Genomic DNA, 18,419 nt, shown 5'->3' on the forward strand with positions numbered 1-18,419 from the left:
ACTGTATACCATTTGACAACTCTAAATCTCGGGTTCCTCAAAGCTTCATTATCGTACCGCTTTTATTCAGTATTTATATCCTCCCACAGCTCCGATTACGATGAAGAGATTTAATATTCATATGCTGATGAGGCAAAACTACTATGATGTTAGGGGAGTGTCCATAACATCAATACATTTCCTCCAGCTTGAGAAGGGAATACATTGAAAACATTGGTGGACGCTTTTAATTTTCTCTGGTTTCGTCATCATGTCTTCTTTACTCATATGAGTCAGCTCATCCAAAATGGTGCTGCTACAGTCCAATAAATTACTACACCGGCTCACTGGTTGTAAAAGGGTAAATTTAAAATCTTAGTAGTTTATGAAGCACTGAATGATCTTGAGTAAATTCATTTGAGAGTTGCAGGTCAGGGATGGGGACCCTATGCAGAAACTGTTTAAGATCTGAGATTTAGTTTCCTGGATTGTTCCTATAAAAGTAAAAGATTACTTTACCAGTTAATTTGATCAAATCTTAACCAGTCAGTGTTTTAAATTTACGACATACATTTTCATATGATGTTTCATTACTCCCTCAATGCAAAATTAACTCGCTTTCCAAAACAAATCTGAAACCCAGCGAGAACTTTCATATTTCAGAGAAAAGGGTGACATCCTGCCTGGGTGAAAACGGTTTATGTAGTTGGGTCCAGAAAGTGGAAGAAGGGTTAAGCTGCAGAGAATCAATAGAGAACCCCAGGCTGCGGTGTCCCAGATGGATTTGAAAATAGCTGTAAGGATTCTGTGACCACTTAGACATAGAATGATCTTTGTATCCTCCAGGAAGTGCCAGTGTCGCTGAGAAGGATGACGTCTGGGTTTCCCACCTGGACCGGCTGCCCTACGACTCGATCTTGGATAAGTGGAAGACAAACGATGAATGGGACCAGAAGAGCAATTTCTAAAAGCTCTAAGCAATCAGTTTCTTCCTAAAATGCTTTTCCACACTTTCAATGTTTGAATGTTTGGTTGTGATAGGTTAAGAGACAGATTCTGTGGCACACAGGTTTATTTAACAATAAGGTATATAAGTACGAAATGAGCCATTTGAACCAGTTTATACAGTGATTTCATTCTCATTTTCTGCATATTTACAGTACTGTCTAGCTGCTTGATTTACATTAGAGAATAGTTCCTCATCAATTCAAGTTTAATGCGAGAGAAAAATGCTGCACAAAACTCTCCGAACACAAATCAGCAGTCAAACAATTACATATTTCCCACCACAGGCAAAACAGCATCAGTACTTAATGACAATTTCTTTAGAATAAAGAACAGACAAAAGCAAGGTTTGAAAAATCTGCAAGACAATCGCTGGGATCGGGCCAGGTAAAAAGAAACATTCTGGCACCTGTGAACATGAACAAGTTTCAATGCAAGCTTCTCTTTCACCAGCATGTTGTGTTTGTGTGTGCAATAGGTATCCTAGGTCTATACAAATACGTTAATCTCCTTTAGACTCTGCAAACAGGAAAGAAATTAAGGCTTTCCTAAAGGCAGTCCTTTTGAAAAAAATGGCATATTAGAATAAATTAGCCAGGAACAGGAAAAACTGAGAAACTGGCGAAAAACTTCACAGACAACTTTACAGACTTCGCAACACAAATACAATATTTATCTGCAAAGGTACAAAATAAGGATATTTTTTTTGTTGTTTTAAGATTTTTTTTTTAAAAAGTCAATTGCAAATCATAAAAGAAAAATAAAATAAACCAGCAAAGACCTGGGCGAATTCTTACAATGCTGGTCTGAACCAAAAATATATTCTTTGTCTTTGTTTTCTTTTCAACAGCAATTATTAAATCACTCTGTTTTCAGAAAAAAGGAGTTTGTGGTGTAAGGAAAGTTTACAGTCCGTAGGCCTCCAAAGACTTTTTCTAAAATCAGTAAATAGAAAAAGAAATTCTCAGCGGGAAACTGGAGCAGGCCTTTCTTTCTGTCTCAAAATGCTACAATCCTTCAACGAACCTCTCTAGCGTGTCTCCTGTCGTGTCGCCCACCATGTTCATGTCGTTGCTCAGCCCTCCTCGGTTTGGTGTGTTCAGCTGTGGGAGCATTGCGCTTTGCTCAGGTGTTCCCATGTGTCCCTGGTCCATAGAGCCCGACATGGGGCCGAGGCTTGGGTGAGGGGAGCTGGAGTGGAGAGCCCCGTGCTGCGGCGAAGGATGGGGTTGTATCCGCGGGGAGGAACCGGAATGGGGGGCTTGTTGTGAAGGCGGCCGGGGCGACTGCACTGGAGCTGGGGAGCGGACCTGGTTTCCCAGGGTGTTGGCCATGGTCTGACCAGGTAGATGAGCTCCAGGCTGGCCTTGGCCCTGCAGCAGATGAGGCTGAGGACTCATCGGGTTGGCCTGCCCAGGAGAGCCCATCTGCTGCTTCATCATCTGATGCTGAAGCATGCGTTGCTTGAGGTGGTTCGAGATCCCTTCCATACCCATGCCAGGCTGGCCCATCTGCGACATGGGGGGAACCGACCCCATCGGACCGGAGCCCCCTTGCATAGCCAACTGCTGATGCGTGCGGAGCTGGGAGAAGCCTGGGGGTCCTTGCTGCTGGGGGGGGAACTGGCTGTGGCCCTGAGGCATTCCCGTCTGCTGCTGCATCTGCTGCATCCGGAGCAGCTGTCTGTGGTACTGAGGGCTTCCATTTTGAGCTGTATTCATCATCTGGCCTTGAGGACCCATGGGGGCCATACCCTGGGGACCCACCAGCTGAGGAGGCTGCTGCTGCGGAGCCATCCCGGTTCTCTGCATTTGGTTCATAGCTGCCATGGCCTGCATCCCAGGCTGGGAGCCCAGCAGGACCTGAGGGTTCTGCTGCTGGACCTGTTGCTGCTGCTGCTGCTGCTGCTGCTGCTGCTGCGGCGCCGCCTGGCTGGCCTGGTACTTGGCCGCTCTCTGTTTGATGAAAGCCGCCATGAGGTGAGGATTGGACTTAAGGATGGTCAGCACCTGCTGCTGTTGCTGTGGGGAGCTCGGAGACTTGAGGGTGTGCAGTAGTTCCTGCACGGCACTTGGCGTAATATTTCCAGGCATTACCCGGGGCATGTTTGGCTGCTGTGGTGTCATTCCCTGTTGGGGGGGCCCCTGAGGAGGCATGACACCAGGCATTTGGGGGCCCGGCTGCTGTGGCATCATGGGCCTCTGCATGAGCGGGGACTGCTGAGACATGGGGGTTCCCTGAGCCTGCTGGGAGGCTGTGGGGCCTTGCTGAGGAGGGACCAGTGACTGATGGCCTTGGGCATTCTGCATTCCCACACCCCACTGACCCTGCGAAACAGCCTGCATCACCTGGGGGCCCCGGGGACCCTGCATCATCTGCATTTGGTTCTGAATGGGGCTCATCATGCGTGACTGGTTCATGGGCATCCCGTTCATGGCGTAACCCGGCTGCTGCTGCTGCTGCTGTTGCTGCTGCTGCTTCGCCTTTGCCGCCATCTCGATCTGTTGCGCCACCTTCATTGCTGCCAGCAGCTGCTGCTGCTGCTGCTGCTGCTGCTGCTGTTGCTGAGGAGGAGGAGCCTGCTGCTGATGCGGCATGTTAGGCATAGGGGACAGCTGCTGATGGAGTGGCGATGACTGTGGCCCAGGTTTACCTTGCGGCCCAGGCGTGGAGGGCTGACTGCTGCGGCCGTTGCTGGGGAACCCTTGGCCCAGGTTGCTGGGGTTTGGTGGTTGTTGTTGCTGAGGGTGGTTAGGCATGGGCTGCGGAGTCTGGGGCGTGTTAGGTTGCTGCACAGACGTGGGGGTTTCTGGAGCAGATGAGGTAGGTGGAGATGGCATCGGCATGCCTCTTCCAGCCATGGTGGCCATTCTGCGGCGCATCATCTGGGCCTGCTGCAGCCTATGCTGCAACTGCTGCTGACGAAGCTTCTGCTTGATGTTGAGGCAGAACGGAACCGGACACTTGTTCTCCTGACAGTGCTTGGCGTGGTAACAGCATAAAGCAATCAGCTGCTTGCACACCGGGCATCCACCGTTGGTCTTGCGCTTGCAGCCCTTAGTGTGCTGAACCACCCGCTTCATCTTCTGGCAGGACGCGAGCGAGCAGTTGGCGTTCCTGCACTGGCAGGCGTGCACCAGAGACTGGATGCAGCGCTGGATGCTGAGGCGCCGACTCTCCTGAGGACTCTTCGAGGCCTCGCCGCCCTGACTGTTGCTGTCGTCGTCGATACCCAGGCCCCACTTCACCATCTGGTGCTCGTGGCCCTTAGTGTTGTAGCAGTTAATGCACATGTCATAGTCCTGATGACAGATGAGGAAATGCATGTTAAACTGGAGATCTGAGCATTTATCCAGTCTCTAAGCTCTGAAATGTAATACCATTTGAACTTCTTCTCACATTTACCCGCAGATTTCATGAATTAGGGTCTTACCTCACAAACAGTGCAGTGCCAGCGAGTCTCCACATGATGCTTGCATTCGTTGCATGTGTAGACAAAGCGATCCTGGCCCTGGTTGTGCAGCTCCACCAGCATGCACATGGAGCTCCACTTGCATCTTCTGAGCGAACTGAACTCCCAGTGCTTGTCCCTGGCCAAAGTCAGGAAGGCGTCACGGCCGTCCATGAGGTCGCAGGTCAGCAGAGGGTCGGGGTCCATGATAGGTGGGAGGGTGTTGATGACAGGCCCCGAATGGAGGTGAATTACAAAAAATACCTAGAAAGGAAAAAAAGATATTGTAGCATTTAACAGCTGCTTGGCTGAATTATCTCTTGTAGGGTTCCCATTAAAGTTCAACTAAACGACAGGTTTCTCACCTCCTTGTGTTTCTCCATGGTGGCGTAGAGTTTTTGAGACAGATCATTGGCTACATTTGGCATGCCAGGCTTCTTCTTACTGGATCGACTGACGCTGCTCTTGTTCTTGTTGGTTTTCTTATTATTTTTCTTTTTGGCATTCTTGCTGTCAGCCTGGACTCCCTTGTAGGGAAAACACAAACATTTTGGAAAACGGAGTCAAACCATGATTGTGTAATTAGGCTGAGTGGGTCTACTTTCTCTGGAAGGTTTTATTAAGCCAACACTTCAGGGTGATCAAATCTTTAGTGCTCAGCTGATGGTATAAAACAAAGAGCTAAGTCAATCCAGCTATCTAACATACCTCTGTTGTCTCTGAGGAGGCCGTGTTCTCCTCCTTCTTTCTCTCCTCCTCCTCCTGCTCCAGCTCCTTGATGCTCTCCTCCAGCACATTAGGCCAAAAGTCGCCCTCAAAGTATGGCAGCTCGTTGGCACTGGTCAGCCTGTCTTCTGTTGCCTGCTTGAAAATGTCCTGAACAGAAACACAACAACTTCTTATCTCAAGCAACGGAGAAGCAGAACCACCACATCAGAAAAATCACCATGTTCTTGATTTAAAACTTCCCATTATTAGCGTATTTGTGGTTGAATTGCAATTTTTAAACTGAAATTAACTCTAAAGAAGGCATATAAGCTACAGGCACAAATGTCATAGGTAAACAAAATGGTTGTAAAAGCATGAAATATTAAAAACGGAAAAAAACAAACAAAAACTTCCTGTTGAAAATAACCACATTTATTAGAGACTGGGAATATGCCTGTTTGCCACAAAGTATACAAGATTTAAAAAAATATATATTAATACCCATATTTTTCCATCATATCAATCTTTGGATACACCAAAAACAAGCTGAATTTTTTTCCCCTATTTGTAAATTTTGCTCATCAGTTTTTCCGTTTGAATTAGCTCCACTTAGGTGTGACATTATTCCCAGAGACTTAACATAAAATGTTTAAAAGTTCCAATAAAATGCTCATGAAAACTATATTCTTGTTGAATGGGGCAATTTTAACAATTATTTCTGTTATATTGATTATTGATGTTCATGTTTAGGCACAGTCATCAACTTTCCTCTTATTTCTAAAGACAAACTCCTCAAACTTGTTTCACAACAGAAATTTCCACACATCTTTCTAAAATACATTGTTTTATATTAAATGTCTCAAAGTGAATTATCTCTGTCTTAGTAACTTTTTTTTTGTTGCTTGTTTTCTAACCTTGTAATCATGTATGATCCTCTCTGCAAACGCCTTGTCAAGCATCTTCCTGTACCACTCCTGCAGCCTTTTGGGTTTAGGGATCTTCTGGTCCGGAGGGTGGCAGTGGAAAATATAATCATCTCCTTCACTAGGTGGGCAGGCCCAAATGTGACCCATTACGTACCTGCTCAGAAAATACACAATGAGCACTACGTTCCTATACCACATAGGAGGAAGGTGAAAAACACAGGGTGCTTGGACTTACCCAAGTTTCCTCACATACTCCAGGTAGCCTATCAAGATCTCGTGGTACACTGCAGTCCTTAGCACACGTGGCTTGAAGAAGTGAACGCTGTCGAGGTATGATATGTAAACCCGTCTGAAAGAAAAACAGGGCAAAGCATTAAAAGCCTAAATAAACTGACAAATTAATAAGACATCTGTTAAGGTTTTTGTTGAACTGCAGGCATTACCTTGTGTTTGGAAAAGGGCAATCGGAGCCATACTCCTGTACGTGCATGCCGAAGAAACAAACGTCCACGCCGTCGATTTCCTCGAATGCAAAAAGTGCTTTGGTTCTGTAAGGGAAGCTCGCCACCATCTCACCTGGGTCTACAAACCTGTGGGCGCAACAACAAATAATCAGCCACAAAAGAAAAACACAATACATACAAGATCAAAGGGCAATGTAACTTTATCCATCTTGGGTGTAAGCTGCCTCACCTAGACTTCATGCCAGGCTTAATATCCACAGTTTTATCAGAGCTGGCAACAACTCGCACAAACACTTCACCAGCTTCTGGGTGGTTCTGCCTTTTTAAGTACTTGTTTACTCTGTCTTCAATGTACGTCCCCAACCTTGTAGTCTGCAACCCTGGTAAAACAAAACCATGTTAAAATTAGTTCAGATCAAAGACATTTAGTTTAGTGTAAAATATTACACCTTTTTCTTTTTCTCACAAGTAAACTCACTTTTTGCTGAGAACTTGTTCTCCTTCCTTGTTTTTCCAGATTTTCTCAGGCAATTGTCACACACGAAGCTGGAGACAAATTAAAGATTTGGTCAACCTACAAGGCTTTTGGAAAATACAGCGCCTCGCAAAAGTCAATTGATTTTTGTCAGATCATGAGTAGAGCATAACAGTTGGTTGATGCTCTTTTTTTGTAACCAATAAAATGCTGTAAATTGTGGTGAACATTTATATGTGGTCAACTTCCTGTTTTTGCAGATTCTTCTCTATAAATTACCCAAAACTAAGTCAGATTAGACAGAGAGTGTCTGTGAAAGGCCATTTTCAAATCCTTTCACAGACTGTCCGGTAGATTTTGGTCTGGACTTTGATTAGGCCAGTATCAAACATTAATCCACTTTGATCTAAACTATTCCAATGCAGCTCAGGCTATACATTTAAAGCCAATGCCCTGGTAATTAAACAATTGTCTTCCAATATTTAACATAACTGACCAGTAGTCATCTCCATGGTAACGCCACAGCACAATACTGGCAACACCATGTTTTGCTGGGGAGGTTATTAGAGGAACTAAACATGTCAGAGTAAAAGGGTGAATAAATGTCTAAAGAACTTTACTCTGTTTGTCTATCACATAAAATTGTCTATAAGGTCGCAGTTGGGGTATCAATACTTTTATGCTCCCATAAGAGCATATTTAGTTTGTTTTAGTCACGGTGTTGAAGAACAAGACTCACCCAGAGGGCCAAATGACATCGTAGTGCAGCACACAGATCTGATGCATTTTTCTTCCACAGTCTTTACATTCAACAAACCTACAAAACAGACAAACATATTTCATTTTCACCAAAAGTTACATCAAAACATTCCACTCAAATACTGTTGAACTTCTTGTGCTGGCCACAGCGCACTCACGGTTCAGGGTCCAACGTATCGTTTTTCTTCTTTTCAAACTGATCTTTAGATATTTTCCTACATGGAAGAGAAACAAAGAATTACGTTGACGTTGGCTCATATGAGACAAGAAGATGACTCCCGGCAGGTTTTCAGGCTTGGGCCACTCACGTCTGCGGTTGTGCCGGGTCGTCGCCCAGGTTCACACTGTTGCCCTGGATCTCATTGAAGCACTTCTCACAATAGTGATACCTGTCGGCAATAAGGCCATATTTGGGTGAACTGCAGCCAGCACACACAGTAGCAGCACAGGTGGGAGAGCGCAGAGGGAATGGAGCACATGGCAAGAGGGACGAACCGAGCATGGGCGGATAGACGGACAGATAGATGGACGGACAGACACACACAGGCAGAGGTACAAGTTAGTCACAACTGAACTGGTCATGATTCAGCGTCTCATGCAAACTGGAAAAACGATGAGGAAGGCAAAATACTAAAAACTTTACGTTAAGAAAACGTTACCAAAAAATGTGAAATTATTTCAAACAGCATGCTGGCTGAATGGACACTTTCACTGTAATGGTTTATGACATGACAACATGCACCAGGGATGGTGAGAGTGAATGTCAGGTTGGTCAGAAGAGGCAATGATGCAATAACAAATACATAAGCTTTTATTTCGAGCTAACACAGACACTTTTCATCTATAAATGCAACCTTTAGTCTGCATGTAAAGAGGTGCATAACTGGCTAAAGGGGACATTACATTTTGACAAAATTGCATTGAAAGCCAATAGGTTAAACAATGATTCATGTAAATCTCTGGAAAATACTTGTCATTAAGATGGGAAACATCAAAGCATTTGCAAGAGTAGGAAACTGTATTGTGTTGCACTAAGGCGCAGTGGCGCATTCAGAACAGAAGGGGGGGCTTTGGTGCCAGATTCTTGTGAAAGTAAACCTTTGAACTGAGCACAGACTGATAAAGAAAGACGATTATTACTATCTCATTACCTGAGCGTTAGGGTTTTTTGGGGGGGTGTAAAGTGTAAAGAGGCTTTCTAAACCTTTACAAGGATTCAAGTACAGCCCCCCCAACCAGTGTAATAACACCCTCCTACCTGTTCTGGTAGCTGTAGTAGGTGCTGTCTCTGGAGATGGTACACAACTGTTTGCCGTAGCAACAAAGCGTCTGAGGCGAAAACTCGTACTGTTGATAAAAATAAGAAAATATTATCGTCCAGACTCCTCTGAAGTCTGTAATGAAACAGATTAAATGATCTATTCATAATTTCAATGAGTTGCAGGGATATTAATCCTTTTTCAAAGCTCCACAACCGTGAAGTGAAGGTGCTGTTAATAAAAAAAAATAAAGCACAGCGTTGTGTTACCGTCTCACCTTCCTGCCACAGCAGTAGCCCAGACCCTGCATGACGGGATCAATCTCTGCTTCGAACACCTCGGCCAGCTTGGTGCAGTACTTGTAGACGCGTGACGTTTTGCGGTTGTACAGCCAGGCATTGTTGAACATGAGCCAGATGTCGTCCACGTACTGCCACGGCTCCTGGTACTGACCCGTGTCCAGCTTGCGTTTGATGGTGGATAAGTCGATGGGGTTCTTCACTATGTCGAAGTAGTCCTGCAGGAAGACGGGGGAGACAAAGATCCCAGTTCTATCACGGTCTGTGTTTCGGAATAAATAAGTCTGCTCAGGAAATCGTTGACACTTACAGGAATGCCGAGCACCATGGGGTCTACAGGTTGCCTGAAGGGTAGGGACTCGGGGTCTTGTCTGTAGAGGGCCTCAAGAGTGGGCATCAGTGCTTGTCTCAGCTCCTCTGGTTTGAAAACTGAATGGAAAACAACTCTTCAGTGGAACTAATTAACAGCTTTCTTAAGTCGGCCTAAACATTTATGTACACCAGTGTTTCGCAGTGGAAACAAGCAACAATCAGGATTTATTGATGGCTTAATTAGGCTTTTAGGCCAATTTAGGTTGGGTCAAACCTTTAGTAGTTGCAGTAATACTGCTTAAATGTTAACAAATTCCAAACTGTGTGTTTAATGATATCGGTTTAATGTACTGCTACTTATTCCAGGCTTAATCAGTTGGAGCATTTTAGATTCTTTAAGTAATGAAACCTAAATTCCTTAAAAGCTAATAAACTGTAAAGCTTTGTCCTCAAATTCTTCACTCTCCGTTTAATGCCGATCCTAACTTGTTAGCAGTAAAATGTCATTACCGTCGATCCCATTAATTATCAGGGTTTGAGATGGACGTGCATAGGAGAAGAGCAACAATTGGAAAAAGTGCTCAGCTTTATGTTGTTATGTTGTCTATTTGGTATCAGACAACAGAAACATTGCCTTGGTGCGTTGCCGTTGTATAAGGAGACTAATATTTCTAAAGACTAGATTTTTCGAGTCAATATAATAGATTACATTGAACCGCTGCAGTCCTAATATGATTCATCACTTTTATCTGAACTCAAACGTATTTAATACATTTTAATAACAGTTTAACCAGCAGGGGATTGTATCAGAACTGAGATTTCCTGAAAAATCTGAAATCTGGCTTTTTAATCACTCAGTGAACTCGTCCTTCCTGCACCGATGAAAACAATCCTCAGAGAGGTTGCAGTGACTGAAGGAAGGCCACTGACAGTCAGTCATGTTCAGTATCAGTGAGAAGTTTGAAAACGGAGGACAGAAAATGTCTGCGGTTTGTTCCATATGCAACTAAGCCAGAAATTCATCAGACAAAGGAATACTTGACCATTTGACACAAAAGTTGCCATTTTATACTTTCAGGCTTCCACCTCTACTGATGAACAAGTTGGAAATCCCAGAGTTAAGGTCAGGATCTACACTCTGGGGAATAAACACACAGGCTGTGACTTTAATAATGTTACCTGTGCTAATCGCTAATATAAGTTGCTAAAGCTAGTTTAAAATGTCAGCTTATAAATAGATTCAGACACCAAGCAAAGCTATCCTATCTATATTGTGTTAAATGCAACATTGCAGGCGCAAAGGCCTCTTACCAACTAACAGCAAATTGGTCTAAAATATTAAATATTATAAGATATAGATATGTTACATATATACATATATATATGGGAGCTCTGTCTGACATTTTTAATCCTGAATCCAAAATGTCCACTTTGTCATCATTCTGACCTTTTTATTATTATTATTACAATCCTGATTTACACTAACTGCTCTCATACGTTGCAGCGGCATGATATAGCTTTCGTTCCCAATATAAATAATTAATGGTGGGCTATAGCAGGGCCTCTATCTCCTTCTATTATAGCTTAGGAGAGATCTGACTTGAACAGAATCAGAAAAGGCTGGTCAAAGCTGTATGAAAATCAGGTTGTCAGAAACTGGTCCTAAAATGTTAATATTGTCAACAAATAAAACATCAAAGTGGATGAGCAGTCTTACTTTTCTTGCGGTTCTGAGCAGTGGAAGCAGCTGATGTGCTGTTGGACGCACCATCCTCCTCTTCTTTGGGTTCCACCTTCACCTCTGGCTTCTTCTCGTCCGTCTCCATCGGTTCCTGCTTTGGTTCTGCTGCATCCGTTTCCTCCTTCTTCACCAGGGAGGGTTTGGTTTCATCGTCCTGCTGGGTAACAAGAAATAAAACCCACATTTACCTTCACAGCTGTGCTCCAATTTCTCTTCAATGCAAAGTAAATGTACGTACTTCCATCTTCACATCATTTTGCTTTTTCCCAGACTTGCTGTCCTCCTCCTCTTCTTCTTCCTCTTTGACTTCGGATTTGACCTCGGAGCTGCTCATGTCAGGCAGGGCCTGCTGGGAGCTCAGCTCAGCCACGGAGCCAGGCGTGGGTACTCTGTTATCGATACCGGCAGCAGCCTGGGACAACTTCAAGGAGTTAAAGAGACAAAATGATCACTACACTAATCATTTTATCAAATAAGGATGAATGATGAGAAGATTTTAAAAGACCAGCCAGGAAGTTGTATTTAAACCAGCGGCGGTATTAGCAGGGTTCGTACACTTCTCCCACAGTAAAATTTAAGAACTTTTCAAACATTTTCAAGGTTTTCAAACTAATACAAATGAGCTGAAAAAAAATTTACAGTTTCATTATTACATTACATCATTTATTACTCTTATTAATGTTTTGTGATGGTATTCCACAGGAAAATGGTATTTGAAAAAAATAACAAAATTGTACATTTTAAAATGTTTCTCACACAAAGCCAGAAACAAAACACTAACACCTGAGAATTTCAATAACTAACATATAAAATTTATGTCAATGTTTATTCAATTACACTGACCAATATGTCCTTAAGCCATTAGGAATAATAAATATTCGTTACATTGACAGAATACCAACAAATCTTAAGCTAAATGGCCTTCCTGCTTATATGTAATGCTTAAACATAACATAAAAAGAAAGTTACAAAAAGCTTCTAAAAATAGAAATAATTTTTGTAATTCTAACCGACCTAAACCAAGAAAAGTTTGGTCTGACGTAACGTCAGACAGTGAGAAAAAACATGTTTGTATCGTTTTATTAGGTGTAGAAAAATATCTAAGTAACACTTTGCAAATTTAGGCTGTTACTCCAGTGTTAAATTGCACTTTATTACAAAACTATGCTGTTTGAAAATCAAGCATTTCAAGGATCTTATACGGAAATCGAGCCCTTCCCAAACCTTGAAAACACCAAATTAAAATTTAAGCATTTTCAAGGATTTTAAGGACCTGTACGAACCCTGTATAAGCCAGTTTTTAGCATTCAGGCAGAACAAGGATCTCACCGGTGTACTAGGGTGCTGAGGCTGCACAGAGGTGGGCTGCTGCATCTGGCTGGGGGGCTCAGAGGGAGGCTGCAGGGGTGTCAGAGGCTGGGAGGGGTCAGGGGGAGTGCTCATAGCTGCAGGGGGGCGAGGAAGGCTACTTGGAATGTGGGTTGGGGTGGAAGGGGGTCCTACTGCAGAGCCAGGAGTGGAGGGCTGCGGCGGCACCTGGGCCTGTGTGGGAGCATGCTGCTGCTGCTGCTGCTGCTGACTGATGCTGGGTGGAGGGGGTGTGCCCCGGGCGGGTTGGGTGGTGGGTCCAGAGGGCAACTGGGAGCCCAGTGCATTCAGAGGGAGGTTAGAGGTTTGTTGTTGCTGGGAAAAAAAAGGGAAGTTCACTATTAGCACTGCCTAGTATTTATTGGGCAGACGACTAAGTTTCATCCAACTTCACAGATCATCTCACCTGTGCAACGGCAGTCTGTGGCATAGTCTGACCCATGCCTATATTCACATTCATGGCTCCACCTGCAGCACCAGGATACTGACCCTGCTGCAGGTACTGGCCTTGGGCGGCTGGTTGAGACATGCTATTAGCATGATTACCCATCATGCCTTGGTTCGGGGGCATCCTGGATGGAGACATGCCCATCTGAAGAGTGGCAGAGATGACACAAACGCATCAGAACATAAACAAATGGATTTTTATAGAAAATGAATTTTACTCTGAATCTAGACCAGACTGCTGGAATCATAACCAAAGAACAAGATATTAATCAAAGACATAATTTAAAAAAAAACTGTACTAAAATGCAGAGGAGGAAATCAGTTTGAGTTTTTAATGAAAGAGTTATCAAGAAGGAAAAAAATGAAACGTTGAAGATTATTCTTTTCTATATAGCTTGAATGTGAATTATCACTATTGTGGATTATTTATTAAAATAAATTTAGGCTTCACTTTCCTTTATTTCTCTAGAACAAACAAAAACACCTAATGTATTAAAATAGTTGAAAAGGTGACTTTTGCAACGTGTTCTTGAAAGAACCCAACATAATAATAATAATCATAAAAGCTGGGAAACCAATCTCACCACAGAGTTCATGTTCATCTGCTGCGGATGGCTCATTGGGGAAGGAGCCCTCGCTCCCATGGGTGCCTGAGGCATCTGTGCGTTCTGCATCGCCATTGGGTTAAACTGACTGATTCCTGTGGGAACATATTTATGTACAATTACATACCTCTTCAGGGGAGTTGATGTAATTTAATATTTCAATGCCCGAATGGGCTGGCAGGGGCACTAAATAAACTGACTGAAAGAGTGGTTCAACAATCTCAGGCTTTACTAAACAGCTTCATCAACACAGTGTTTACAGTTATAGGTTCTGATATTAATTAGAAACATGTAACAACTTGATAGACATACCTTGATCCACCTGCATACGGTTCATCATCTGATTTGGCATGTTGGGCATTGTTGCAGGTCCATCTGCAGGGAGGCAAGACAGAAATATGCTTTATTAAAAGTTGCTCTTCGTATCTGAAAACAAAGTGAGTAGGCTTTAACCAATAAGTCAAGGTGTTACGGGTTGTTTGTACTAACTTGGAGGTCGAACGGCCTGTGCAGGGCCCATGCTGTTGGTCTGAGCCATACCAGGCTGCTGGGGACCCGGTGCTCCCACCATGATCGGCTGTTTCTGCAGACGCGAGCGTCTCTTCTCCTCCAGCTCCTTCTGGATCTTGTAAATTTTTTCTGCCAGGAAGTGGTAGTACTCATCCTAATAAGATGGACAAGAAAACCATGAGATCAGAAAAGGTTAAAAAAACAACAACAAAACAATCATTGAGTTGAAATGATAAATAAAACAACTTAAGAGTATCATAATACCCTGCTGTTTGCCGATTCATACATGTCTCCCTCAACTTTGCGTGCATAAGCCACTAAGTTCTCCATTCGCCTGTCCTTCAGAGCTGCAGGGTCTGGGGTCGGGAATATGGCTTGTACTCTGCAGGATGAGAAGCTGAGTTTATCTGCTGAACAACAAAATATTCTACAGACACACCTGCTTATGTAGTAGACTTACAGTTTGTGCACTAGATGGGAGCGCAGGCCCTGAGTCACATGTTCATGCCAGGCCTTTCTTACCCCTGTAGCAGAGAGAGGGGTGGCAGCAGGGAGATTTCCCATACCTTCTACCTCTGATCCATCTGGCAGTAGCTGCCTGCTGGACAGAAGAAAGGTTTCTCTTTAGGCTTGTTTCATGAAAGAAGCAGAATATGGACAGAGACCAAGAAAATGTAAGGATTGAGTCAAGTAGAAATAATAAGGCTCACTTGTTGAGCGAAGAGGAGAGCGGGGAGTCGGAGAGCAAGCCCGTCTGGTCCGAGGAATGGCTACCCAGGCCTCCTGGCATCTGGTTCATCTGATTAGTGCCTGATATTAACGCACATTAACATAAGTTTACATACAAGCACAGTGACTGATCAGTTTGGTTGAAAAGCAAACAAAAAGAAAAAAAATAAATTCAGCTAGAGGCTTTTTGGTTTCATACCCAGTGGGTTCATATTTCGTAGCTGCTGGTGCGCCTGGGGGTTCTGCTGAGCTGGACCCTGACCCTGGACCTGAGCAGGGGAATGGTTCCCATACGGGAGGCCCAGGGCTGCGTAGGCCCTCTGCATAGAGCTGGGGTCGATGTGTGTGGGAGCGCTGTTGATGGCTGTGGCGCTCGGCTGGCCGGGTCCGACCGTACTGATGGCGTTCTGCAGGCTGGCTCCGGGAGAGCTCAACATGGCTGGAGAGAGAGATGAACACACCCACTGTTTGGTAAAACTGAATAAAAATAGTTATTATGATGTTATTAAGTCCCATAAGCAAACTTTGCAACTTGTAATTTAAATGATCTATATCAAAAATGCTTGTCAAGTATTATCACAAAAGTAATCAGTCCAAAAATGAACAAAACCCAAAAAGAAAAGAAAATATGAGTTAGAAAACCTTGCATCTTGTGCTTTTGTTTGCTGTTATTTATTAAAACTTCAAAATTAATGTTGCTGAATAGTTCATATCATTCTGAATCAGAGGGGAAGACAATGACCAAACATTGAACATAATCCAGATCAAATATAAAAGCATACAAGAGCCATCTATGGCTTTTGTATGTTTTTAATTATTGAAACATATATAATAATGGATGTAAATGAGCAGGGGGAAAAAGAAATAGAAAAAAAATATTGATTAAAAAATTGAATTATAAAAACTGAAATATAAAAATGTAGCATCTTTTTGGCTTAAAAAAACAATAATGCTCGCAAATTATTAATTTCCACATATTAAATCTGTATTTTTGTTAAATGAACACATAATAAAAACATAAAAATTAAGAAGTTAGAAGACCTATAAGTAACAAAACATTTGGCATCGATGCATTTTTGTCTGTTCTTAATTATTCAAAAATCCCAACCAAGCAAATGGTTAAAATCCCAATATTACTTAATTAGTGGAAAAATTATAATACAACAAAATGACCAAGTTAAATTAAGTTGATAAAATGAAGAAAACAGAAGGAAATCGCATCTTTTTCTTGTATCTTCTTTTGTATCACAAACGTTGCTAAGCATGTTTTATTTCAATAATAATCAAAGTAAAAAATGTAAAAATAAAAATAAGTTAGAAAGATATAATGCTCCACAAGGAAACATTTTCTCCTTTTGACTACTTTAGTCATGAAAATAATTTTAGTAAATGAGTAATATTTTAAAATAATAATAATATAAAAAAAATAAAAATAAAAAAATAAAAACAGAAAATGGCAGCTGAAGAAGGTCTCATGTAAAACCGGTGCAACTCCCTGCTGTGTTGATTGCTGACAGTGAGCATGCTGCCTCTGTGGGGGATTTAAACCTGTCATAGTGGCTTTTAACCAATTAGAAAGCATGCTGTCCTGAGACCCTGCCCCCTGCTAATAGCAGAGCCACCAAGCCCCTCCCTGGGTGTCACATTACAGGCCCTCCCTTTCTAGAGGAATCCTCTCACCGTCGGAGCTAGCGAGCCAGCACAGCCGTGCAGCAGGAAAACTCTGCCTGCAGGTGGCACCACTTCGTGAAACGCTCACTTCCTTGAGGCTCGCTGGTGTTTGTTGAGCACTTCTTAAAATGTTTTAATAAAAGCAACAGAGCAAACGTTCCTGGAGTTACTTACGCTGCTGATTTCTCTTGTCACTTGCGTTCTTTAAAGGCAAGCAGACCGGGCAGTCGTGCCGCGTACAGTTCTTCCAGTGAGAGATGATCTGTCTGGATGATGCACAGTGAGCCACTGAAGAAAAAACGAAAGCAAACAGTAACTCTCAGTGAGACGAATTAACAAGTAAACCAACACACTCAAATCAGCCAGGATTAAAAAAATATATATATATACAAAATCAGCAATTCAAAATTAATTACTCAACATGCTGTAAAACCATGAAAGTACCTTTTAATTTACTTGAACAACTGAAACAGCATAAACATTAAAGTTCAAAGTTCACAGACCCTGGGTGTCTGATGGGGACCAGTGTAAACATATTAAATGTAAAACAACCGTCCTTCCAGCAGTTTGAAACGATTAAATTATTGTTTGCTGATGTCGTCAGTCACTAGGGTTCAGCCAGTCAGCTGAGGTAACCGGCTCCACTAAAGCAATAAAACACGGACACGCAGGCGTTTTGCTATATACTCTGGGAAGTGGGGTAACTGCCTGGAAATCGCACTCAACAGGCATCAAATAACCCTCCTCCAACATCTGTGCTCGAAGCACTTTACACACAAAATAACTGCTGTCTGTATCTTCTCACGTAAAGAACAAGATACGCACAGCAGCCGTTTTATCGGGCGAGTGAACCGGTGTAATCACTTGTTAGAGCAAAAAGTCAATCTACGGTAGCACCTCTGTTCATTTAGGCATCTGGGCATGGAGAAGAAGAAGGAGATAACTAGCTTACGTTCAAAGAGAGCATCGGAATAGAGAAGGGTATTGGTGACAGAGAACCTGGTCTAGACATATGATTTTAAAGTAGAAGCGTCTCTCTGGTTTATAAATTTTACAAATCATTCAGTGAAAAGCAAGTTTGTGAGTGAGAGGAGAAAGGGCAGATCACTTTTTTCAAGATATGCAGAAAACCATCTATGAAGACACAGCAGGTTGAATAGATGCACCAGATCATGTCAGCTAACAACAAAAAAGTGTGGCTACAGTTCAACTGGACAATAGTGCTGGAAAAAAAAATGCTTTGGCACACTTTGGGCCGTTTTCCATCATTTAAAAGCGACAGCCTACCCGAGTATTACTGCTGATGATATCCAACCATTTACGACCAGACTTTCAGACAGACAGACCTCTGATGGCTACTTCCATCTGGGGTTGTCAAAATATCCAAGATTTCAACAAAATCAATACTAAAAAAAATGATTTATTCAAATGTACTCATTTTTGTTAAAATCTATGCAAACTGATTCATTTATAATTGCTAGACTTCTTCTGGCAGTAGAGCTGCAATAGCAGCCACTGAGCTCTTCCCCTCCCTGCAGCCGCTTACCAGGCCCAAAACAATGAGCTGCTTCTGAAAGACTTTGAATTTTTTTTAAAGAAGTTGCCGCTGTATTGAAAATGGTATCAAGTATTGAGAATTTTCTTAGTACCGGTATCAAGTTTGAAATGTGTGTACTGTGACAACCTTTCTCTAAGGAGGAACCCAGCCACC

General features: G+C 42.9%; 1 protein-coding gene across 4 annotated transcripts in view; it reads right to left on the reverse strand.

Annotated features, from left to right (window-relative positions):
* Positions 1 to 1,033: 1,033 nt before the first annotated feature.
* crebbpb (CREB binding lysine acetyltransferase b) overlaps positions 1,034 to 18,419 on the reverse strand; it is a 36,995-nt gene continuing 19,609 nt past the window's right edge. Inside the window, exons 5-31 of one of the 4 annotated variants that reach the window (XM_014983620.2) lie at positions 16,883 to 16,996; positions 15,237 to 15,476; positions 15,019 to 15,118; positions 14,769 to 14,909; positions 14,573 to 14,690; positions 14,288 to 14,462; positions 14,111 to 14,173; positions 13,778 to 13,893; positions 13,153 to 13,338; positions 12,708 to 13,061; positions 11,617 to 11,799; positions 11,355 to 11,532; positions 9,636 to 9,754; positions 9,304 to 9,543; positions 9,026 to 9,114; positions 8,076 to 8,156; positions 7,926 to 7,982; positions 7,748 to 7,825; positions 7,012 to 7,079; positions 6,763 to 6,913; positions 6,513 to 6,659; positions 6,305 to 6,418; positions 6,058 to 6,223; positions 5,144 to 5,311; positions 4,801 to 4,962; positions 4,418 to 4,699; positions 1,034 to 4,286 (exon numbers count right to left, since the gene is read on the reverse strand). In XM_014983620.2, coding sequence (XP_014839106.2) covers positions 1,992 to 4,286; positions 4,418 to 4,699; positions 4,801 to 4,962; positions 5,144 to 5,311; positions 6,058 to 6,223; positions 6,305 to 6,418; positions 6,513 to 6,659; positions 6,763 to 6,913; positions 7,012 to 7,079; positions 7,748 to 7,825; positions 7,926 to 7,982; positions 8,076 to 8,156; positions 9,026 to 9,114; positions 9,304 to 9,543; positions 9,636 to 9,754; positions 11,355 to 11,532; positions 11,617 to 11,799; positions 12,708 to 13,061; positions 13,153 to 13,338; positions 13,778 to 13,893; positions 14,111 to 14,173; positions 14,288 to 14,462; positions 14,573 to 14,690; positions 14,769 to 14,909; positions 15,019 to 15,118; positions 15,237 to 15,476; positions 16,883 to 16,996 — 6,185 coding nt within the window. In that variant the 3' untranslated portion in view covers positions 1,034 to 1,991. Of the gene's footprint in view, positions 4,287 to 4,417; positions 4,700 to 4,800; positions 4,963 to 5,143; positions 5,312 to 6,057; positions 6,224 to 6,304; positions 6,419 to 6,512; positions 6,660 to 6,762; positions 6,914 to 7,011; positions 7,080 to 7,747; positions 7,826 to 7,925; positions 7,983 to 8,075; positions 8,187 to 9,025; positions 9,115 to 9,303; positions 9,544 to 9,635; positions 9,755 to 11,354; positions 11,536 to 11,616; positions 11,800 to 12,707; positions 13,062 to 13,152; positions 13,339 to 13,777; positions 13,894 to 14,110; positions 14,174 to 14,287; positions 14,463 to 14,572; positions 14,691 to 14,768; positions 14,910 to 15,018; positions 15,119 to 15,236; positions 15,477 to 16,882; positions 16,997 to 18,419 lie in introns of all 4 variants that reach the window. The other 3 variants (XM_014983615.2, XM_014983619.2, XM_014983618.2) reach the window with 3 other exon arrangements.

This window comes from Poecilia mexicana, unplaced genomic scaffold, assembly GCF_051168715.1.
Source record: "Poecilia mexicana isolate PSO_F unplaced genomic scaffold, ASM5116871v1 scaffold_8, whole genome shotgun sequence".
NCBI lineage: Eukaryota > Metazoa > Chordata > Actinopteri > Cyprinodontiformes > Poeciliidae > Poecilia > Poecilia mexicana.